General features: G+C 33.3%; 1 protein-coding gene across 4 annotated transcripts in view; it reads right to left on the bottom strand.

The window, feature by feature from the left end:
• The window catches only part of ATRNL1 (attractin like 1), a 679361-nt gene that overhangs the window by 487187 nt on the left and 168603 nt on the right, over positions 1–23571 (bottom strand). For all 4 annotated transcript variants that reach the window (XM_029245362.1, XM_029245365.1, XM_029245364.1 and 1 more), the window contains one exon: positions 7295–7432. In XM_029245362.1, coding sequence (XP_029101195.1) covers positions 7295–7432 — 138 coding nt within the window. The remainder of the gene's footprint in view (positions 1–7294; positions 7433–23571) is intronic.

Genomic DNA, 23571 nt, shown 5'->3' with positions numbered 1-23571 from the left:
CAAATGACACACTTCATGGTCAAAACTGATAAATCAGAGATGGAGATAGTCTATAACATCGAGTCTAGGAGCCTAAAAACCACTAACCCAATGCCAAAAGTCGAAGTAAAAATTTATTTTAAGTTAGGATAGGTGGAAAGTAGAACTTTGTGCAAATAAAAAGTAGGAAAGGAGATCTTGAGAAAGGTGTCAAAGTAAGCCATGCATGGCAAAGTTCTCCAGCACTTAAAAGTTCAGTGACTAATATCTCTAGCAGTTTCATGAGACTCAACCCACAGACAGTTCTCGTAAAAGGAATCTAAGAGAAAAGAGTAGTAAACTGCATCTTCTAATAACCCACAATCAAAGGTCATTCTAAAATAGCTGACAATGTCAGGGCCAAACAGTTTTCATAAACGCAGTTCTTCTCATCCTTAACATTTCCTTTTTGAGAACAAAAAGGATGAAAAGAGTTTGAAAAGATGGAGTAGATAAAGAAAACAGGGTTACTGAGCAATCTGACATAGAGGAACACTTCTACAAGGAAAACAAAGTTTCAAAAACTTAGTATACAGAGAAGAGAAACTAGCTACAAATATTACAGAGGCTATGCAATAAAGACTTTGTTTAATCATGCAGTTGAAACAGGCAGTTCTATATGATTTTAAAAGGCCCTCCTGTTTTCTTAAATTCACATAAAAATGTCATTCTGAAGAGAATTTTAGATCAAAGTATAACTTCATGACTATATCATATACTAAATAGCTACATGTAATTACATAATTATTCATTTAACGGCCACTCTGAAATATTTAAAATCTCAGATTGGCTTTTCTCTGCCACACAGGATGATAACGTGTACTCAGAAAATACAAACTTTCAACTTTGTTGTGTCAAAGTAATTAATAAAAACAAGATTTCCATATCAAGTGATTTTCATTTATCTGCATTTTTAGATTATTCAGGTCAATGCTTCCATTTTGAGAGAATTAAACTTCTTACATTTATTTGCAGAAATGCTCGAGTTCATTTGGTTATAAACTTTCAGCCTCTCTGAACAATCTGCAATATGTAAGAAGGGTTTAAAATGAAAAAAATCTCCCATCCTAGTAGAGAGAAAGAAGAGTTCACTTATCTTCTTTACCACCCTCAAGTCTCAGAGCATATCTGTGTCATAGCCCAGTGTGTTAATTAAAGTTTTAAATATTTCTGTAAAAGCCTGCTATGGACAGATATTAATAATATGCCAAAAAGAAAAACATAAGTTTTGCTAATAAGAAACAAAGGTAAAAACAAAACCGTTACTATGTTGAAAGAACTTTTTTTCCTCAACCTGAAAACTAAGAGTTTCTTTATCACTATTAAAAGTAAAAAATATAGAAAGAAAATTATATACTATTTAAGAACCTAGAAAAAGAATAATAAAATGAACTAAAAGTCATAAACAAATACAAAATTACATTTTACTGAAACCAGTTATGAATGCAATGTTAAAGGAAAAGAATTTATTCATAACACCAACCAAACCCATTAGACATCTTACAATAAAGTAAGTAAAAGCGGTAAGACCTAGATGAAGAAGCCTATTAGTCATACAAGACTGCAATTTTTTAAATGTCTGTATACTTCATATGGGGAGCTTTTTTCTTATAGTCCATTTTTTATGAGTAATTAAACAAAACAAATACGTGTAAAGATATTAAAATATTTTTAAGATTAATAACATTATAGCTTAGTTTCTTACATTTAGAACAAGTTATAATGAAAAACATGCAGCTAATAATAATTACAGAAAATTGAAGCATGCAAATTGCCTCAACTCTCAAGGGCCTACCCAGGTCCTCCCATTAAAATTAATCTCTTTGTCCCTGATTCTATTGTTCAACTTCTACATAACACTATTACAGCACCTACACAACGTTCAGTTGACCCCTGAATAGGGAGGGGGTTAGGGACACCAACCCTCTGTGCAATAGAAAATCCTGTATAACTTATAGTTGGCCCTCCATATATGCAGTTCCTCCATATACCAGGTTCCTCCTATACACATTTCTGCATCTTCTATACACAAGATTCAACAAACCGTGGATAGTGTGGTACTATAGTATTTACTATTTTAAAAGTCCGTGTATAAGTAGACCTGCACAGTTCAAATCTGTGCTGTTCAAGTCAACCATATATAAATGTTAGTAAGTCCTAACACACTACTTTGCATATAGTAAGTAATCAGTAATTATGGAATTCAAGGGTAATCCTTCATCACAAAGTAGTACAGTATATTGAGTGTTGAGCTGTTGTAGCACATTGAGCTATTACTCTATTCAATGAAACTTTCATTTATTTTCTTTTACTAAAACTTATGTTAAATTGGAGATAACATGGCAAAAATAATACTGTCCCAGAAGTCTGATTCATACATTTATATTAACATACTTAAGCCTAATGATGTTATAAATAGTAACCATAATAATTTGCATTATGGAGTTAACATTTGCTGGAAATACAAATTATTTCATATGTTTATTTAAGCCTCACAGTAAATTAAATTAGCTGCATTTTGCAGGTGAGGAAAGTGAGACACTAAGAGGTTAAATAATTATCCAAGGTGACAGTGCCATTGCCAGAATATGGACCCAATCAGTATAATTCCAAAGCCCAAACTCTTAACAATGTTATATTCTTTTATGGCTACAAAGACAGATAGATAGATAGATAGATAGATAACCAATGCCAGAGCAAGTTTGTAACAGAGAATCTTCCTGAACATTAATAAGAAATAAAATAATTTGAATAATAAAGCACTATCAATAATTGTACTAAAAGAATAGCTATAAATATAGTTTTAAAACAATCTGAAGGAAGTCTACAAGTACATTTATATATTGACAACATAGTTAAATGGCTTTAGTAGGCCGACTTTTTAAAAGAATATCTAAATCTGCAGTACATTTAAAGCCTTACCATTCAAATATAAATCTATTTCCTTATTTCCCTTAACATCACCATGGACTTTGAATTTTAATACGTGCAACTAATAATGAAAAAAATGAACTTTTCTCAATAAGGTGAACTAAAAATGAAAAAATAGTAGAAAACTTTTACTTCTCATATTTTATAAACTGATTTTAGCCATTGCCACATTAAATATAATTTACAAGGTGTGACATATTGTTTATTTAGTTAGATTGCTAATGTGGCCCTAAGAAATAAAAATGAATTTCATATATCACATCACTGTAGAAAAGTCATAGACAGAAAAATACAATTTTGCCAAATTTAGGAAATAAGGAAACTATAAGGAATTGTTTAAAGCTTCATAAACTACCAGGGAATGTGCAACAGTGAATAAGAAAGGTATTTATCTTTCATTCTCTTTAGTTTTCTATTGCACTGTACCTCAGCTTTCCACATGTATAATGTCAGCAACAAAAATAATATGAAATAACTGAATTAGTCTTAAACCTAGCAGAGAAGTATCATCCCCAAAGGGAAACATACTTCTAAAAGCACTATGCCTGGTGGAATGATAAAACTTACTATTTTAATTTAAAACAGTTTTTAGCTAATATACTTATTCAAACGTTCCTTTTGCCTATGTTGGCAAAAAATTAAAATAATACTTTGGTAATCTTCATGACATTATATTTGGCAATGGATTCTTAGATATGCACCAAAAGCACAAGCAACAAAAGAAAAAAGAGATAGACTGGACTTCATCAAAATTTAAAACTTCGGTGCTTTGAACTACACTGTCTAGACAGTGAAAAGACAACCTATAGAACAGGAGAATATTTGCAAATCATTTATCTGATAAGGACCTCATAACTAGAATATATGAAGAACTCTTAGAATTCAACAACAACAAAACCAAATAACCCAATTTAAAAAATGAACAAAGGACTCGAAAAGACATTACTCCGAAGATATACAAGTGGCCAATATGCACATGAAAAGACAAAAAGACTCAAACAAATATTTGTACAGCCATATTCATAGCAGTATTATTTACAATAGTCAAAAGGTGGAAGCAACTCAAGCATCCATCAATGGATGCATGGATTTTAAAAATGTGGTATATACATACAACAGAACATTATTCAGCAATAAAAAGGAAGGACACATGCTACTATATGAAAGAACCTTGAGGACATTATGCTAACTGAAAAAAAACCATCATTAAGGACAAATACTGGATAATTCCACTTATTTGAGGTGTCTAGAGTAATCATATTCATAGTGACAAAGAGTAAAATAGTGGCTGCCAGGGGCCGGTGTTGGGGAATGAAGAGTTATTATTTAATGGTTATACAGTTTTAGCTTTGCAAGATGAAAAAAGTTTTGGAGATGGATAGTAATGATGGTTGCACAATGATGTGAATGTACTTAATGAAACTGAACTACACACTTAAAAATGGTTAAAATGGCTAATTTTATATTATGTACATTTTACCACAATTTTTAAAATTGTTTTAAAATGGGCAAGAACTGGAATAGACATTTCTCCAAAAAAAATATACGATGGCCAACAACTTCATCACTAGTCATTAAGGAAATGCAAATCAAAACTACAATGAGAAACAGTTTTACACCTACTAGGATGGCTAAAAGTTTCTGAAAATGTAAAATAACAACTGTTGGCAAGGATGTAGAGAAATTGGAATCCTCCACGTTGCCGGTGGGAATGTAAAATCGTGCAACCACCATGGAAAATAATTTGGCAGTTCCTCGAAAAGTTAAACATAAAATTGCTATATGACCCAGCAATTCCTCTCCTAGTTTATATACAAAAGAACTAAAAACTTGTATTCAAAAACAACTTGTGCAGTAATGTTCATAGCGGCACTATTCACAATAGCCAAAAGGTGGAAAAAACCCCAATGTCCATCAATGAATAAATGGGTAAAAATATTGTGATATATCCATACAATGGAATAATATTCATCCACAAAAAGGAGTGAAGTACTGATAGATGCTACAACAAGAATGAACATTAAAAACATTATGCAAAGTAAAAGAAGCCAGTCACAAAGTCACATATTTTATGATCCAATTTACATGAAATATCCAGAATAAGTAAATTTATAAAGAAAGAGCAGATTAGTGACTGCCAGGGACTGGGATGACTGCTTAATAAGTATGGCACTTTCTTTTGGAGGGAAGGAAATTTTCTGGAACTTGACAGAGGTGATGGTTGCACAATATTATGAATGTAGTAAATGCCACTGAATTGTATACCTAAAATGGTTACCGTTATGCTATGTGAATTTGACCTCAAATTTAAAAAATGCTAAAAATGGGGTTACGGTTGGAAGCAATATATAAATAACGGAAGTACATGAAGTAAATTACTTCACAAAATCCCCAAGGACTATTATATAGGCATTAAAATAATTTGGAGACTGTAAATGAAATCATTTTCATAAAAGTAAATTAAAACAATTGTATATTAAATATATGAAAGGTTGCAAACACATATAAATTGCAATGTGGAAAAAAAACAACCCAGGCGTGTTTTTGTCTTAAAGTTATGGAAACAAAACATTTATATATATATATAACATAAATAATCTATCTGAAATACACTTTTTGTCCAATGAAATTCTTGGCTATAGAAAATTCAGTAGTAAAAAGCTTTTTGGAAAACAGGATGGCTCCAAAATCCTTACCTTTTTACTTAATAAACATAAAATAACAAAATACTATGACTCCACTAGGTAAGGTCTACACTTTGTGGATTCCGTTGTACACATTTCTACTGCTGCTTCTGTACACAATGAACACAGCACTAAGCTGTGGCTTTTGGCTAATAAGGGCTACTGGATCCTCCCTGTCCGTATTAACACCACTTCTGCATTAACAGTTAACAGTTAGGCCTAAGAATCAGACACTTTCTTCCTCTTATTAGCAGTATGATTTGGGTATTTTATTTAACTTCTTTGTGTATTTGGTTGTATGTAAAATGGAGATAATTGTGACTTCTCCCATACAGTTGTTGTACAGCTGAAATGAGATAATGAATATAAGCTATGAGTACAGTGCCTAGAACACAGAAAATGCAAGCGTCAAACAATTTCTGTATTACAGCCTCAATCAGGGCAGAGCTTTCCATATTACACAATTTCAATCAGCACCAAACCTGCTATTACCAGAGCAGTTTTGTTGACTCTAAGGCACAGCTCATCATTCTGTGTTAGAATCGTTTGGGAAGACTTTGAAAAGAACCAAGAATCACCTTACGATAAACAAAGAGACTGATTTAATTATTTATGGATTGACCCAGACATCCGTATTTTTTAAAAGCTCTCCAGGTGGCTTTAATATGCAGGTAGTGTTAAAAAGTTTTATCTAAAGGCCCAGGCCCAACTCTCTCTATGAAGATTTCTCATCTTATCACAGCCAACAACTGAGGCTTTTCTGTGAGTGCTCTACAGGCTATTCCATTTAGAAAAAGTAGATTAAAGATTTAAGGAACAAGGACTAATCTAGAAATGAAGAAGGATTACTGAAAAAAAAAAATTTCAAGGAAATTTTTTAAAGAAAGACCAAATTTTCTTTTTTAAAAAGTAGGAGAAAGAAGCAACAGGACAGCGGAGAAAATAGAGAAAAGAAGGGTTTCATGATCGAAAAATGATATGATAATAGTTAGCTCTTACAATGCTCTTTTAACGTGCTTCAATTCCTATTATATGTGACTCTATTACATAGGATCACATTTGATCTTTACAATAATCCAATGAAGTATTATCATCTTCCTTCTACATATGAGAAAAATGAAGCACTGAGACGCTAAGTGAATTAACTAAAGCCATACATTTAAACAGTGGCAGAGTTGGAATTTCAGCGAAGGACTGATTCTAAACTCATTCTCTTAAACCTTATGTTATATTATCACCCTGTCAAAAACAAAAAACAAAAAAACTTATGTGATGTAAGGCATACACAAAACCTTTATTTCTTATTCCTAAAGTAAAATGTAAAATGATAACTTACTATTATTAAAAAACAAATTATCAGCAGTGATTATCTTAGAATAGTAAGATTACAGGTAATTTTTAATTTATCTGCATTTGCTAAATTTCCTATAGTAATCATGTATTCATTTTGAAATAAGAAAAAGTAAGATTTTCTTAAAGCAAGTATATCACAGAACTTTTATAGTTCATAGTCCCTAATAAATATATATTACCTTCCAAAAATATTGAGACTTAATGGAAAAAAACTTCTTTAATAAAATATTTTTTCCACAAGAGGCATATCTTTCTTAATTTTCTTTTCTGTAGTAAAAATACACTGAAGTGAAAGAAAAAATAATTACCTGTACACTGTCCTCCGTTGGTTGGATCTCCATAATAACCTGGCATGCAGTCTTGACACTGCTTTCCTGTGGTAAGATTTTTACACTGTTCGCACACGTTATTATTGATGCAAGTGCTATGTCCATTACACTGGCAAGCTAAGGAAAATAGTAAAAAGAAAAAAATTTTAATGTCTATATAACGGTATCAAGTATAACTGCCATCAAGACAAAGAATTTATTTTACAAATCTGAATGGTAGCACAGTCCAACGGGCATTTCCCAAGTTTTTTATTAATGTGTGTCTCAAAATACTAATATAGGACATTATATACAATAAATTCTGTATTGAAATTTTGCATATGACCTGTAAAATGTAGGGGTTGGAAATTTAAGCAAAACATAAAAGTTATAGCTAAGGAGGAAATATCTTTTAACATATTCCTTAAAGATTCATGTGACAATTATGTATATTAACAGGAATAAATAAAAGACCTTTGACAAAGAATGCTAAAATGCATCTTAATTATATTTACATATAATAAAAAGGATCAATAAATATAGAAAATTGTGTGGTAATAAGTCCTTACTTCAAGAAAATACATTAGTTTAAAATTAGCAAACACAGCACTTTTAAATTACTTTGTATAAATGTTTATTTTCTTTGGGCAAGAAAAGCTTCAAGGCTTAATTAAAATTCTATTCGAATGTGAACTAAACAGAAACAGATTTAAAGCGTAAGATTTTTTTATGTCTTCTTAATATGAGGTCTAATATGTTTTCATATTAATATTACAATAGAATTTAAAAATTTCAGATGAGAGATAAAGTTCCTATATGAAAGCTCATGTTTAGTGTCTATTGGGGGCATAATACTGACTTAGTTTGGTAACATCTTGTGGAAACATCAGAATCATTGTCACTTTCATAATCATTTTCATCATTATTACAACTAAGATAGCATTTAATTGAGCTCTCTCTCGCTCAAGTCAAGAAAGCTAATGTTTAGTCGATTGCAGTTGTTTGTGGCTGGCATCTATATTCTGCTTGGTCAGTTTACATTTTGTATCAGTTTTTAAAATATTGTAAATACTACCCCATGGCTAGATAGTGAACCAAGTGGCATACATGAATTATATAATTTAAGCCTCACAACAATTTTGTGTGGAAGGTACTATTTTTAGGGTTCTTTCTAAGATCAGGAGGCCTGCATTAAGCAACTACCCAAAGTCATACATTTAAAGAATGGCAGAAACAAATGCACAATCAGGATGTATGAATCAAAGACCAGACATTAAATCTCATACCTACTGTACGTAGAAAATTTGAAAGTAAGAGGGAAATCCCAAGAGACTAGCACAAGGTCATCAACATGAGTTAACATCAAAGAGTAAAGAAAAAAAGAAAAAAGTAAAAAACAAATACCTATATCTTACAGAAATTTTCAGAGGCATAACTCTATTGCAACATAGTATAGAAATGACATGCAGTCATCATGGAAAAATGTTGAGTAATCTTCCTCTTTATGAAACTGAGAAAATTACAATATAGTTTTCAAATTTTATATTACATTATGAAACAGCTAGGAGAAAATTTAATAACAAGAAAAATATTCATAATAAATTGAGTGAAATAAGGATTCAAACAATATATTTAGAATGAACACAATTTTGTTTTAAATGTATTAATACGCCCATGGAAAAGTTAATGGTGGTTACCTTAGTTTAGTAAGATTTTTATGCATCATCAGCTTTCTACAATAAATTCATATTACTTTTATAATAAGGAAAAATAATGACAAGAACTTGAATTTTTTAACATTGTGCTTAAAATTTTAAGTTATTTTTTCATCGAAAATTTTATGTAAAACCACTAATTAATTAATTCACTCAGGTAAAAACAAAATTTATTGAGTGCTCACTACACGTAAAGCATTATCTGAAAAAGTCAAAATAAGAGATGGGTTACTATAAGCATTTTTATGAAACCCTGGCTACATTTTTTCATCAGAAAAACAAGTGTCTTAACTTCTGAATAAAATGACTAAATTTACCAATCTCATCTAATATCCTCCTCATAGATTACCAGTGTAATAATAAAAAAACTTGCCAACAACAACAAGAATTGGGATATGATGACAACTATGTAAGTAAAACTAGAAAGTAGTAACCTACTATACCTCTGGGAATTAAAAGAGGACTCCTGGCATAATGCCACTCAACTGTAACTTTCCTGAAAGCGACAAGTTCTGAAGGCAGTTCTGGGCCATGGTGCAACCAAGAAGCGTATCAGCTGCTAGAATGAGATACAGGAAAGTCTAACGTTCCAAGTAATGAATATACCATACAGAAAGCTGGTATAATTTAGACCTAACTGCTGGCAAAATTTCCAGCAAAAAAAGGACAGTCATCGTTGCCGCTTATAACTAGTATGGCAGCAATGGCAAAGGATAAGGTATGTTATAGAAAGCACGACCCAGATATAATAATGGCTGTATCAAACACAGGAAAAGGATATACTATAAAGCCTATGATGATGTTTTATTCTCCACTGCCATCAGGGGGTTGGATCAACAGGTAATGTAAGCTTGTATCTAATAGTTCTTCCAGGATACACTGTAACTTGAAAGGTTCTAATAACAACCTGGTTCTGGAACATGAATGAAACTACAGAGAAGTCATCCACACTGTTTTGTTTAAATTTAAAAACCAGCCCAGATGGCTTCTCATCTATGTACACACAAACAGAAAAAGATGAAAATAAAACATAATGAAAAACACAGCACTTCATATGCAAATAAAGTACATCGTTTTGAAAAATATGTGCTCTCTAAAACAGATGTAAAACATTGAAAAGTATCTGTTTGGCATTCTCAACAAAATTCAAAAAAATATATACACAGAAAATCAAGGCTAAAATTTACCCAAAACTTTTTTTCAAAACAGAGCCCTTTAGAAGAAAAGGGAATTATCATTGCTAAAAATAAAACAGGGATTCAAAACAAGAATGTGAAAGAGAAGTGTGAGCTAGTGACAGAACTTTACTATACATGGGGATAGACTAACAACAGCTAATAGGTATGGGTCAAAACCCAGCAGGGCCAGGAGATATAATCTCTGGCATACTCAAAATAGAGAGCTAAACTGAACCATATTTAAAATGCTTAAAGCCTTCAATTGTAGCCCCATCTGTGAAAAAGGTACTAAAATACATCACAAGCCCAAAGAAGCAGAAAGGAACCTTAACGTGGGTAAGAATGCATGAAACACAAAAGTCACTTGTGAGAACTTAAAGCCTATACTGATCATATGGGTTGGGTTGAAATTCACACTTTCCATGTAGTAGAGAAACCCCAACATCAAACAATAGTGTTAAAACCTATTCTGTAAACAAGAAAAGCCTCATGCAAAAGTAGACATAAATGGACCCTTGAAATACTTCTTCAACTCATGTCACACAGAACAGAAACTGGAAAAACTTGATTCTGTAAACTGCAAGACAGTAAGTATTTTAGGCTTTGCAGACCATAAAATCTCTTCACAACTACCACTGCTGCCACTGCAGTACAAAAGTAACCATACACAATACACAAACAATTGATAATAGCTATAATCCAATAAAACTTTATTTACAAAAATAGGCAGTCAACCAGGTTTGGCCATCACACCTTCGTTTGCAAGCCTTTGATACAGAAATAAAAGACAATGAAAACAACAACAACAACACTTACTGAATTAAACCTCAAAATGAAAAATCACAAAGCATCATGAAGAAGAGTCAGGCAAAAGAGAGATAATAAAAATGAGAATTGACAACCCAAGAATTGGAGTAAAAGGACAATTAGAAAACAATAAAAATATTTAAAATAATTAAAGGCAGAAAAAATGAGAAAATTATGCTTGAAGAACTAAAGTTACATATGATGACAATGTCTCAACAAAAAGAGAGTATCAATAAAAACACAGAAATTATAAAAAAGAATGAATGGAAATTATAAAGTAGAACAGTAAAATAACTGAAATGAGGGACCTCCCTGGCGGTTCAGTGGTTAAGACTCCACACTTCCACTGCAGGGTGCATGGATTTGATCCCTGGTCGGGAAACTAAGATCCCACACGCTGCACAGTACAGCCAAAAAATAGCCGGGGGGTGGAGGTGGATAAAATTCTACACATACTAACAGAAAAAAAATAAAAGCATTTAAAAAAACAAATGAAAAATACACTAGAGATTCAACAGTAAATTTGAACTGGCAGAAGAATTAGCAAATTTGAAGAAAGATCAGTAGAGACCATGGAAGCTGAAGTACAGAGAGACAACAGAATGAAGAAAAATAAACAGAGCCTCAGCTAAATGCAGGACACCATTAAGTACACCAACCTATGTGTAATGGGAGTGTTGGAAAGATAGGAGAGAAGAAAGAAGGCTAAAATTTATTTGAAGAAATAATTCCTGAAAAATCCCCAAATTTGATAAAAATGTTAATCTACACATCCAAGAAACTTAACAAAATTTAAGTACAATAAACATGAAGAGATCAATAAATACATTATAATGAAAGTGATAAAAGCCAAAAACAAGTAGAAAATCCTGAAAGCAGCAAGAGAAAATATGACTCCTCACCTAAAAAAATCCCAATAAGATTAATAACCGGCTTTTAATCAGGAAAAATGGGGGTCAGTAGCCAGTGGGATAATATATTCAAAGTCCTGAAAATAAAACTGTCAACCAAAAATGTTCTATCCATCGAGACTGCTCTTCAAAAATTAAAGTGAAACATTTCACAGATAAACAAAAATTGAGAGAATTCACTGTTAGCAGATGTGCCTTACAAGAAATACTAAAGGAAGCTCTTCAAGAAGAAAGCATGTGACACCAGAGAGTAATTTAACTCCACAAAATATAACAAAGAGCACCAATAACAGAACTGTCATTATAAAAGACAGTAAATATATATCTTTTGTCTCCTTTCTTCTTTTACAAGATTTTTAAAGATTGTATTTTAAATGATATAAATAATGGTATTGTTGGGCCTATAAAACATAAAACATAATGTATTCCCCAATAACACCACAGAGGAAGTGTATTGGAGAAAATCTATATTGGGCCAAGTATACGACATGGTATTACTAGACGGTAAACAAAGATCCACAGAAACAAACAAAGAAAACCAAAAATGGTTAATACAAAGATTAATATAACAAAAGCTATAAGTACATACTCATCCTCCTTTCCTTCCTCAGATTCTTTAAAAGACATAAAACTATATAAATAATAACTATAAAAATGGACTGCTGGGTTTGCAACACATACAGATGTAATACATATAACAATACCACAAAAAGGGAAGAAAGAGACTAGACCTATATGAGTAACATTATTTCATCTCACTGGAATTAAGTTAGTATAAATCTGAAGCATATTTTAATAAGATAAGCTATATATGGTAAACCCTGGAGTAACCACTAAGAAAATAACTCATGGACTTCCCTGGTGGCACAGTGGTTAAGAATCCGCCTGCCAATGCAGGGGACAGGGGTTTGAGCCCTGGTCCGGGAAGATCCCACATGCCACGGAGCAACTAAGCCCATGCACCACAACTACTGAGCCTGCGCTCTACAACCTGTGAGCCACCACTACTGAGCCCGAGTGCCACAACTACTGAAGCCCACGCACCTAGAGCCCATGCTCTGCAACAAGAGAAGCCACCATAATGAGAAGCCCGCACACCACAACAAAGAGTAGCCCCCGCTTGCCGCAACTAGAGAAAGCCCACACACAGCAATGAAGACCCAATGCAACCAAAATATAAATAAATTTATTTTAAAAAAGAAAGAAAATAACTCATAAAATATAATGAAAAATCATTAAAATTAAAATGTTATAATAGAAAATATTCACTTACTGCAAAAAAATAAACAAATGAAGAGTGGAAGAACAGAAAATTCATGATATACAGGGGAAAAAATAAAATAACTCACATAAATCCAACTGCATCAAAAATAACATTAAATGTGAATAGATCAAATGATTTAATCAAGAGGCAGAAAAGACAGACCAGATAAAAGACAAAGATCTAACTATGTACCCTTCATAGGAGACACACCTATATACACAAAGAGATTGAAAGTGAATGGATGAAAAAAGATATAGCATACAAACAGCAACCACAAGAAAGATGGAATGGCTATAGAAATATCAGATAGACTTTTAAAATGTTACTGAAGATGAAGAGGGATATTTTATAATGATAAAAAGGACAATCCATCGATAAGATATAAAAATTGTAAACATACATGCATCTAACAGAGCCTCAAACTACATGAAGCAAACACCGACAGAAATTAAAACAGAAATAAAGAACTCAACAAAAATAATTGGAGACTTCAGTAACTCACTTTCAATAATGAATCAAACAACTAGACATATGATTTGCAAGGGATTAGAAGACCTGGACAACACTATAAACCAACTGGACCAAACAGACGTAAATAGAAAAATCCACATAACAGCAGCAGAATATACATTATTCTTAAGTGCACATAAAAAACTCTTCAGGATAGACAATATACTAGGTCATAAAACAAACCTCAATAAATGTAAAAGGACTGAAGTCATATAAAGTATGTTCTCTAACCACAATTGAATAAAATTAGAAATCAATAACAGAAAATTTGGGAAAATCACAAATTGTGGAAATTAAGCAACACATTCCTAAATAACCAATGGATCAAAAAACAAATCATAGGAAAATTAAAAAATACTTTCAGGTATATTAAAATAAAGCATAATATACCAAAACTTACAGGATGCAGCAAAACACTGCTCAGAAAAAAAAATTATGGCTGTAAAAGCCTACATTAAAAAAGAGAAAAGGTCTCATATCAACCAACTTTGTACCTTAATAAAGTAAAAATTAATAGAAAACTAAACTCAAAGCAAGCAGAAGAAAGGAAATAATGAAGATTAGAGTGAAAATAAATAAAATGCAGAGTAGGAAAACAATAAAGAAAATCAATAAAGCCAAATACAAACTGTTCTTTGTAATGTGCAACAAAATCAACAAAGCTTTAGCTAGGCTAACAAAGAAATACACGAAGATACAAATTATTAAAATCAGGAATGGAAGATGAGACATACGACTGACAAAGACTGGGGAAAAGGACTATAGGGAAATACTATGAACAATTGTATGCCAATAAATTAGATAACCTAGATGATAGGGGAGATTCTTAGAAAGATACTAACTACCAAGACTTACTAGAGGAGAAACAGAAAATAGGCACAGGCTATAACAATAAAAAGACTGAGTTAGTAATCAACAAAGTGCCAGAAAAGTATAGCCCAAGATCAACTGGCTTAATTCATGAATTCTACCAAACAGTTAAGGAGAATTAACAATTATTCACAAATATTTCCAAAACACAGAAGCAAAGGTAAGACTTCCTAACTCATTCTACGAGGCCAGTATTAACCTAATACAAAGACAAGACAAACTTATCACAAGAAAAGATGATGCCAGACCAATACCTCTTATGATTATAGCTGCAAAACTTCTCAACAAAATACTAGCAAACTGAATCCACTAGAATATAAAAGGATTATACATCATGACTAAGTTGCATTTACCCCAGGAATACAAGATTATTTAAATATATGAAAATCAATCAATACAACATACTATTAGAGAAATAAAGTGGGGTGGGGGTGGATCACAACATCATCTCAATAGATGGAAAATACTCAACGAACTAGGAATAGCAGGGAATTATCTTAACCTGATAAAGGGCATATATAAAAACTTCATAGCTAACATCATATTTAATGGCAAAAGACTGAAAGTCTTCTTTTTAAGGTCAGGAACAAGACAAAACTGTCCTTACTTGTCACTTCTATTCAGTACTGTACTGGAGGTTCTGGACAGGGCAATTAAGCAAGAAAAAAAAATGAAAGGCAACCAGATTGAAAAAGAAGAAAAGTAACTTTACTTTCAGATGATATAATCTTCCATACAGAAAACTAAGAAATCCAAAAACATTATTTAATCTAATAATTGTCTTCAACAATGCTACAGATCAATTGTAGAAAAATCTGTTTTATTGTATTTTTATACACTTACAAACTGAAAAGTTTGAGAGTGAAATTAAGAAAACAATACCAAATACAATAGCATCAGAAAGAATAAAACATTTAACAATACATTTAACCAAAGAAATGCAAGATTTGTACATTGAAAACTACAAAACATTATTAAAAGGAATTAATGAAAAGGCATCTGTATTCATGGATGGGAAGACTTAATATTAAGATAGAAATTCATCCCAACTGATCTGCAAATTCAATGCAATCAAATTCCAAAAGACTTTTTTTATAGGAATAGACAAACAGATCCTAAAATTCATGTTTAGAAACAGAGGGCTCAGATTAGGCAATACAATCTTGATAAAGAAAAACAGAGTTGGAGTACTGACAATTCCCAATTGTAAAACCTACTTCAAAGTTACAGTAATCAAACCATGTGCCATTGTCATAAGGACAGACATATAGACCATGGAATAGAATTAGGTCTAGAAATAATACCATACATCTATGGTCAATTGATATTCAACAAGGGTGTCAAGCAGTTTAACTGGGGAAAGTCTTTTCAACAAATGGTGCCAGGATAGCTTGATATTCACATGCAGAAGGATAAATCTGGACCCATACTTCACACCATATATAAAAATTAACTAAAAAAGGATCAAAAACCTAAAGGTAAGAGCTAAAATTACAAAAAAGTTAGAAGAATACATAGATGTAAATCCTCATGGCTTTGGATTAGGCGACAGTTTCTTATATATGACTCCTAAAGCTTAAGCAACTAACAAAAAAAAAAAGATATACTGGACATTATCAAAAAAATGCTGTGCCTTGGGCTTCCCTGGTGGTGAAGTGGTTGAGAGTCCGCCTGCCGATGCAGTGGACATGGGTTCGTGCCCCGGTCCGGGAAGATCCCACGTGCCGCGGAGCGGCTGGGCCCATGAGCCATGGCCGCTGAGCCTGCACGTCCGGAGCCTGTGCTCCGCAACGGGAGAGGCCACAACAGTGAGAGGCCCATGTACAGCACAAAAAAAAAAGAAAAAAATCCTGTGCCTCAAATGACACCATCAAGAAAGTGAAGAGACAACCCACAGAACAGTGGAAAATATTTGAGAATCATATGTCTGATAAGGATCTCATACCCAGAACACATAAATAACTCTTACAATTCTACCATTTAAAAAAAAACCCTCAATTTAAAAGTGGGCAAATGATTTGAATAGACATTTTCCATAGAAAGTATATGAGCAGCTAATAAGCACATGAAAAGAACACCATAAGTCATAAGGGAAATGCAAAACAAAACCACAGAGAGCTACCACTTCACATCAACTAGGAGGATAATAAAGAAAATGATGTATTAACCCATATTGGTGAGGAGAAATGTAAAATAGTACAGTAGCTCTGGAAAAAGTCTAGCAGTTCCTTAAAAGGTTAAATATACATTTATCATATGACTAAAAAATCAACTCCTAGATACATACCAAAGAGAAATTAAAACACGTTTACACAAAAACATATACAAATGTTCATAGCAGCACTATTCGTAACAGCAAAAGAGTGGAGATAAGCTGAAGACCCATCAACTGATGAGTATGAATATGTGGTATGCAATTTAATATTATTCAGCCATAAAAAGAAGTAAAGGACTGATATATGCTACAATATGGATGAACCTTAAAAACGTATGCTAAGTGAAAGAAGTAAGACACTAAAGACACATTATATGGCTGCATTTAAATGAAATGTCCAGAACAGACAAATACACAGAGAAAGTAAGTAGATTAGTGGTTTTCAGGTGTTAGAGGGAAGGATGAACAGGTAGTGACTGTTAAAGGGTATGGAATTTTGTCTTGGGGTAATTAAAGTGTTCTGGAATTATATGATGGTAATAGTTGCACACCTACTGACTATACAAGAAACCACTGAATTGTACACTTTAAAATGAAGGATTTTATGTCATATGAGTTATACGTCAATAAACAAACAAAGTAGTTACAACTAATTAGATGAGCCGAAAAATAATTTACACAAATTCTTCACATCTCTGTATGTACAAAATTCATAATATTACTTTATCCTTGCTCTCATCAAAAAAGTACAATTTTTTCCCGCCATTTGAACATGCATTGGCATGAAGACTTTTTCAGAACAGTGGAATTCAGAAGTAATGGTATGGAAATTTTGAGCTTAGGCCTCAAGAGGCATATATACTCTGCTCTCTCCTTCTTCGAATTCTATTCTAAACATATATGTACAGCATCCCAGTCTACACCACCAGAGGATGATAGGCCAAATACAGCAGAGAACAATCATTTGCAGCCTGAGGACCCCTAGATCAAGCCATCAGCTCAAACCACCAGACGTGTGAGTAAAGAATTCTGAGATCATCCAAAACCAGTCAAGCTGCCAGATAAATGGAGCCACAAGAGAAAACTCAGGAGAGACTGGTAGAAGAACTGCCTAGCAGAATTCAGCAAAATAGATGATGCAGAATCATATGTAAAACTGTTTTAATACAGTGAACCTCGCGTGCTATGTTAAATAACAATGACTAATTAAAAAATAGGTTTAAGAGAAAACTGGAAACATCAAGGAAGAATTAATGAATCAAAATATAGATCAGAGGAGATGCAAGGATATAAAATACAGACAAGACAATAAGAAAACTTAGGAACATGGTGAAAAAGCCTAACATAAGTGAATCAAACTTTTAGAAATACAGGCTAGAGTGACACAATGGGACAGATGCAATATTTGAAGAGATAATGGCAGAAAACTTTACAAACATGATGAAAAACACATGTCACAATTAAAAAAAGAAAGATGATACTTAGGTACATCACACTAAAAGTGCTGACATCCAAAACCTAAGAAAAAAATATATTTTAAAAGGTCAGAGGGAAGAAAAAGACACACTGCTTTCAAAGGAGAATCAATAAAACTGACAGAGGAATTCTTAAGAGAAAGTAGAAGCCAGAAGAAAAGGAAATTACATCTTCAAATTATTGAAAAAATATATCTGTCAACTTAGAATGCTATTACCAGTAAAAATATCCTTCAAATATGAAGACACACACATACACAATAAAAACTTTTTCAGATGTATAAAAGCTAATTTATAGCCCAATTGAGAAACACACTACTTTAAAATGTTACATAAAGTTCATCAAGCTAAAGAAATGTTATAGCAAAAGGAAATTCAGATCAATAGGGAAAAATGAAGATCACAGAAAATGGTCAATACATGGGTAAATAGAAAGATATTTTTACTATTATGATTTCTTTATAAGAAAATTGTCTTTTTAAAGTAAAAAAAATAATGTAATGTGTGGTTAATAACATATATAGAAGTAAAATATATGGCAGTAATCACACAAAGGACAGGAAAAGAGCAAATGGAATTACACTTTTGTAATATTCTTACCTTATACATGAAGTAGTATAATATTGATTCAAGGTAGACTGTGATAAGATAAAGATGACTATTACAATCACTACAGCAGTCACTAAAAAAAACACAAAAGAGGTATAGCTAAAATTCCAATAAAAGTGATAAAAGTGGACTTTAAAAACACTCAATTAATCTAAAAAAAGGCAAAAGGAGGAACAAACAACAGAGAAAAAAATAAAGGAAATTTTTAAATTGATACCATGATGGTAGGACTAAATTCAATATTACCAATATTATATTAAATCTAAATTGACTAAACAATTTGATAAAAGACAGAGATTATCGAATAGATTTTAAAAACACATCAACAACAACAATAAAAAACAAGACATTTATGCTGCTTACAAGAGATTCACTGTAAATAAAAACACATAGACAGAAGATTTCCACTTCTGCCCATGAAGGTTTAACTGCTGTGAGAACTGACCTCTAGTGTAAACATAAGAAAACTGAACAAAATATATGAAACAACTACTTTCAAGTATAACAGGCAGCTCAGGAATGGCATCCCTGAGAAAAAGACGACAAAATATGACTGCCCTGGCTTGCTATCTGGAGGCAGATTTGAGGATGCAGCCCAGGGAGGAAAACCCAAACCCTCGTTTAGTTGAGGAAACAAAGAGCAAAGTTCAGGGAGGCAAGGGTGGTTAGGCTTTGTGGGGCAAAATACTAGAGAAGAGAGAGTTGCACACAGCAATCTATAGACAGGTCCCCTTGAATCTTTGGTTAAATAATGAATTGAATACAGTGTGAAACTCTATGAAGCTGGAGAAAGAACCATCCAAAAACAGTAAGTAAAACAATGTCAGGAATTCACGTAGGACTAGGAATAGCTTATACTCCCAAGAGTCAACGTGGAGAGACCTCTTAATACAAAGAGCATTGTATGCAGAACACAGAAAGGCACTGTCTTAGTAGTGGAAATAAATTAGCACTGAACTTAGGGCTGCTATGTACAGGCCATGACAAATATTAAAAACAATTTTTGAAGTAACACAACTGAATGCCAGAATAAAGTCCAACACACTTAAAGAAATAGAACAAAAGTGAATAAGCTAGAAAAAAATCACAATGTCCAGGATAATACCACCAAAAATAACCAACCTGGAAATTTTGATTCATAATCAGTTAAAAAAAAAAAAAAAAATATATATATATATATATATATATGCATGCCAATAGAAACAGAGAAAGAAATGGCATACCAATTGGGATGAGTAGAGAAGGATTTTTAAAACAGCTATTAAAAGTATGCTCCATATACTCGAGAATACAAAGTAAAATATCAACATAAGAAGGAGAAAAATGGAAAATATAAAAATGACTAAAATTCAATTTCTAAGATGAAAAAATATATACAATATTTAAAATAAATTTAATAAGGAAAAAACCGTCTTTTCAACAAATGGTGCTTATAGCCATGAACAAAAGAATTAAGCTGGATCCCTATCTCACACCACACACAAAAATTAACTCAAAACAGATCAAAGACCTAAATGTAAGAGCTAAAACTACTAAAGCCTGAAGAGAAAACATAGGTGAAAACCTTTGGGATCTTTTATTATATATGATTTCACAGGCATGAAACCAACAGCACAAGAAAGAACAGAAAAAATAGATAAAACATGAAAATTTAAAACTTTGGTGGGGACTTCCCTGATGGCACAGTGGTTAAGAATCCACCTGCCAGTGCAGGGGATGCGGGTTCGATCCCTGGTCCAGGAAGATCCCACATGCTGCAGAGCAACTAAGCCCATGTGCCACAACTAGTGAGCCTGCACTCTAGAGTCTGCGAGCCACAACTACTGAGCCCGCATGCCACAACTACTGAAGCCCGCACGCCTAGAGCCCATGCTCCTGAACAAGAGAAGCCACTGCAATGAGAAGCCCGCATACCGCAAGGAAGTGTAGCTCCCACTCGCCACAACTAGAGAAAGCCCTCGCGTAGCAATGAAGACCCAACACAGCCAAAAATAAATAAATAAATTTATTTTAAAAAAAAAAACTTTTGTGCTTCAAAGGGCACTATCAAGAAAGTGAAAGACAACCCACAGAATGGGTGAAAATAATTGCAAATCAATCTTTAGTAAGGGACATATTCAGAATATATAAAGAACACTCACAGTTCAATAATAAAAAGACAAATACCCCAATTAAACAATGTGCAAAGAATCCAATAGACATTTCTCAAAAGAAGAAATACTAATAGCTAATAAACACATGAAAAGATGTTCAATATCATTAGCCACCAAATGACTGCAAATCAAAACCACAATGAGATACTACTTCACACCCACAAGGATGACTACAATCAAAACAATGTGAATGGAATATTACTAAGTGATAAAAAGAAACAAAACTGAGTTACTTGTAGTGAGGTGGATGGACCTTGAGTCTGTCACAGAGAGTGAAGTAAATCAGAAAGAAAAAAATAAATACAGTATGCTAACGCATATATATGGAATCTAAAAACAAACAAACAAACAATGGTGCTGATGAACCTAGTTGCAAGGCAGGAATAAAGATGTAGACATAGAGAATGGACTTGAGGACATGGAGTGGGAGCGGGAAGCTGGGGCAAAGTGAGAGTAGCATCCACATATATACACTACCGAATGTAAAGTAGTTAGCTAGTGGGAAGCAGCCGCATAGCACAGGGAGATCAGCTCCATGCTTTGTGATGACCCATAAGGAGGGTGGGAGGGAGGCTCAAGAGGGAGGGGATATGGGGACGTGTGTATGCATATGGCTGATTCACTTTGTTGTGCAACAGAAGCTAACACGTATTGTGAAGCAATTATACTCCAATAAAGATCTATTAAAAAAAAAAGATGTGAAATAAGCAATGTTGGCAAGGATGTAGAGTAACTGTAACCCTCACGCGCTGCTGGTGGAAATGTAAAATAACACAGCGGCTTTGAAACAGTCAGGCAGTTCCTCAAAAGGTTAAACATGGTTACCATATGACCTAGGTATTCCATTTCCAAAGTAATGAAAATATGTCCACACATAAACTTGTACATGAATATTCATAGATGCATTATTTTAAAAACCAAAAATTAGAAACACTCAAATGTTCATCAAATGACGAATGAATAAACAAAATGTAGTATAGTCATACAATGGAATATTATTTGGTAATAAAAAGAAATGAAGCACTGCTATATGCCACAACATGGATAAACCTTGAAAACACTATGCGGTGTGAAAGAAGCCAGTAAAAGAAGACTACAATTATATGACTCAATTTATATAAAATCTTCAGGATATGTAAATCCATAGCTGACAAGGGTGGGGGGTGGTTAAACAGGCCATGACTGCTAATAAGTACAAGGTTTCTTTAAAAGATGATAAAAGTGTTTTTAAACTGACTGTAGTGATGGTTGTATAACTCTGAATATACTAAAATCCACTGAGTTATACACTATAAATGGGTAAACTGTATGGTATGATGGTTAGTCTTATGTGGTGATGAAGCTGGGTTATAGTACCTCAGGTATTTAATCAAACACTAATGACCTCCTCCTGAGTGTGGTAGGGACCTGAACATAAGATGGGATAGTCATTCTGATGATTAGGTTGTTACATGGCACAGTTGGCTTTGAGAAAGGGACATCATCCTAGATGGACTCAGTCAGATGATCCCTTAAAAGGCATTAGTCTCTACTTGAAGGAGATTCAAAGTGTAAGTGATCCCATTTCAGTTGTCGAGACTCTACAATGCGAGTTCTGGAGACGGAAGGGGGATGAGGGAGAGAACGTGAGCCTTCTTTCAGAGCCGAAGTGGTCCCTGGCTGACAGCCAACTAGAAAACAGTCACCTCAGCCCTACAATTGCAAGGCACTGAATTGTGCCAACATGTGAATAAGCTTGGAAGCAGATTCTTTTCTAGAGGGCTGGTCAAGTATTTTGTAAAATGTCCTTCAATGTCATTTTGTCTGATGTTTTCTGATGACTAAACCAGGTTATAGATTTGGGGGAAGAATACCACAGAAGTGAGGTGCCCTTCTCACCACATCATATCAGGGGGTATGTGATATTAACATGACTTATTACTGGTGTTGTTAACCTTGATCACTTGTTTATGGTGATGTCGCCTTACATCCTCCACTGTAAAGTTACAGTTTTTCCACATCTACACTCTATTCACTAGGAGTCACCATGTCCAACTCACACTCAAGGGGAGAGAAATTAAGCTCCACCTCCTAGGGGAATGAGTGTCAAGGTACTTGTGGACATACGTTCAAACCACAACAGTAATTAATAAATATTTTTGAGGAAGATATTTGGAAGCTACACAAATATATTTTTTCTCCTTAAAGTTTCACCCACTAATTTGAACATTCTTAAGAAGACTATTCTTACGGCACTTATTACTGTGGGGTTCTAACAGCAATTTTTTATTTCCCTCATTCATTCTAACATTTATTATTTGGAATTTTCTGTAAGGAATATTTAACCATTCTCACCCATTTATTATCTATTCAATCACTTAAATCACATGGATATGTGTTCTGTTCTTTGGGTTACAATCCAACACAATCATTATTTTTTGCCCAGATTTGACCCATTAAGAACTTTTCTGGTTGGCTGTGTCCCTTTGACATGCTCCCATCCTCCTTTATTTTGTTTTGAGCACTTTCTTACTTTCTGGCATTAAAAAATACTTCAGGTTCACCTTGTGTTCTCCCTGCCCCAGCCCTAGAACCAGCCATTACTCCACAGAGCCCTGGTTCCTTTCATCGGAAAATGGTATTTAGAAACC

Source organism: Monodon monoceros, unplaced genomic scaffold (genome assembly GCF_005190385.1).
Source record: "Monodon monoceros isolate NGI ecotype Baffin Bay Population unplaced genomic scaffold, NGI_Narwhal_1 Super_Scaffold_4, whole genome shotgun sequence".
NCBI classification, from domain to species: Eukaryota; Metazoa; Chordata; class Mammalia; order Artiodactyla; family Monodontidae; genus Monodon; species Monodon monoceros.
The sequence above is the reverse complement of the archived record's forward strand: the minus strand, read 5'-3'. Positions and strand labels throughout refer to the sequence as shown.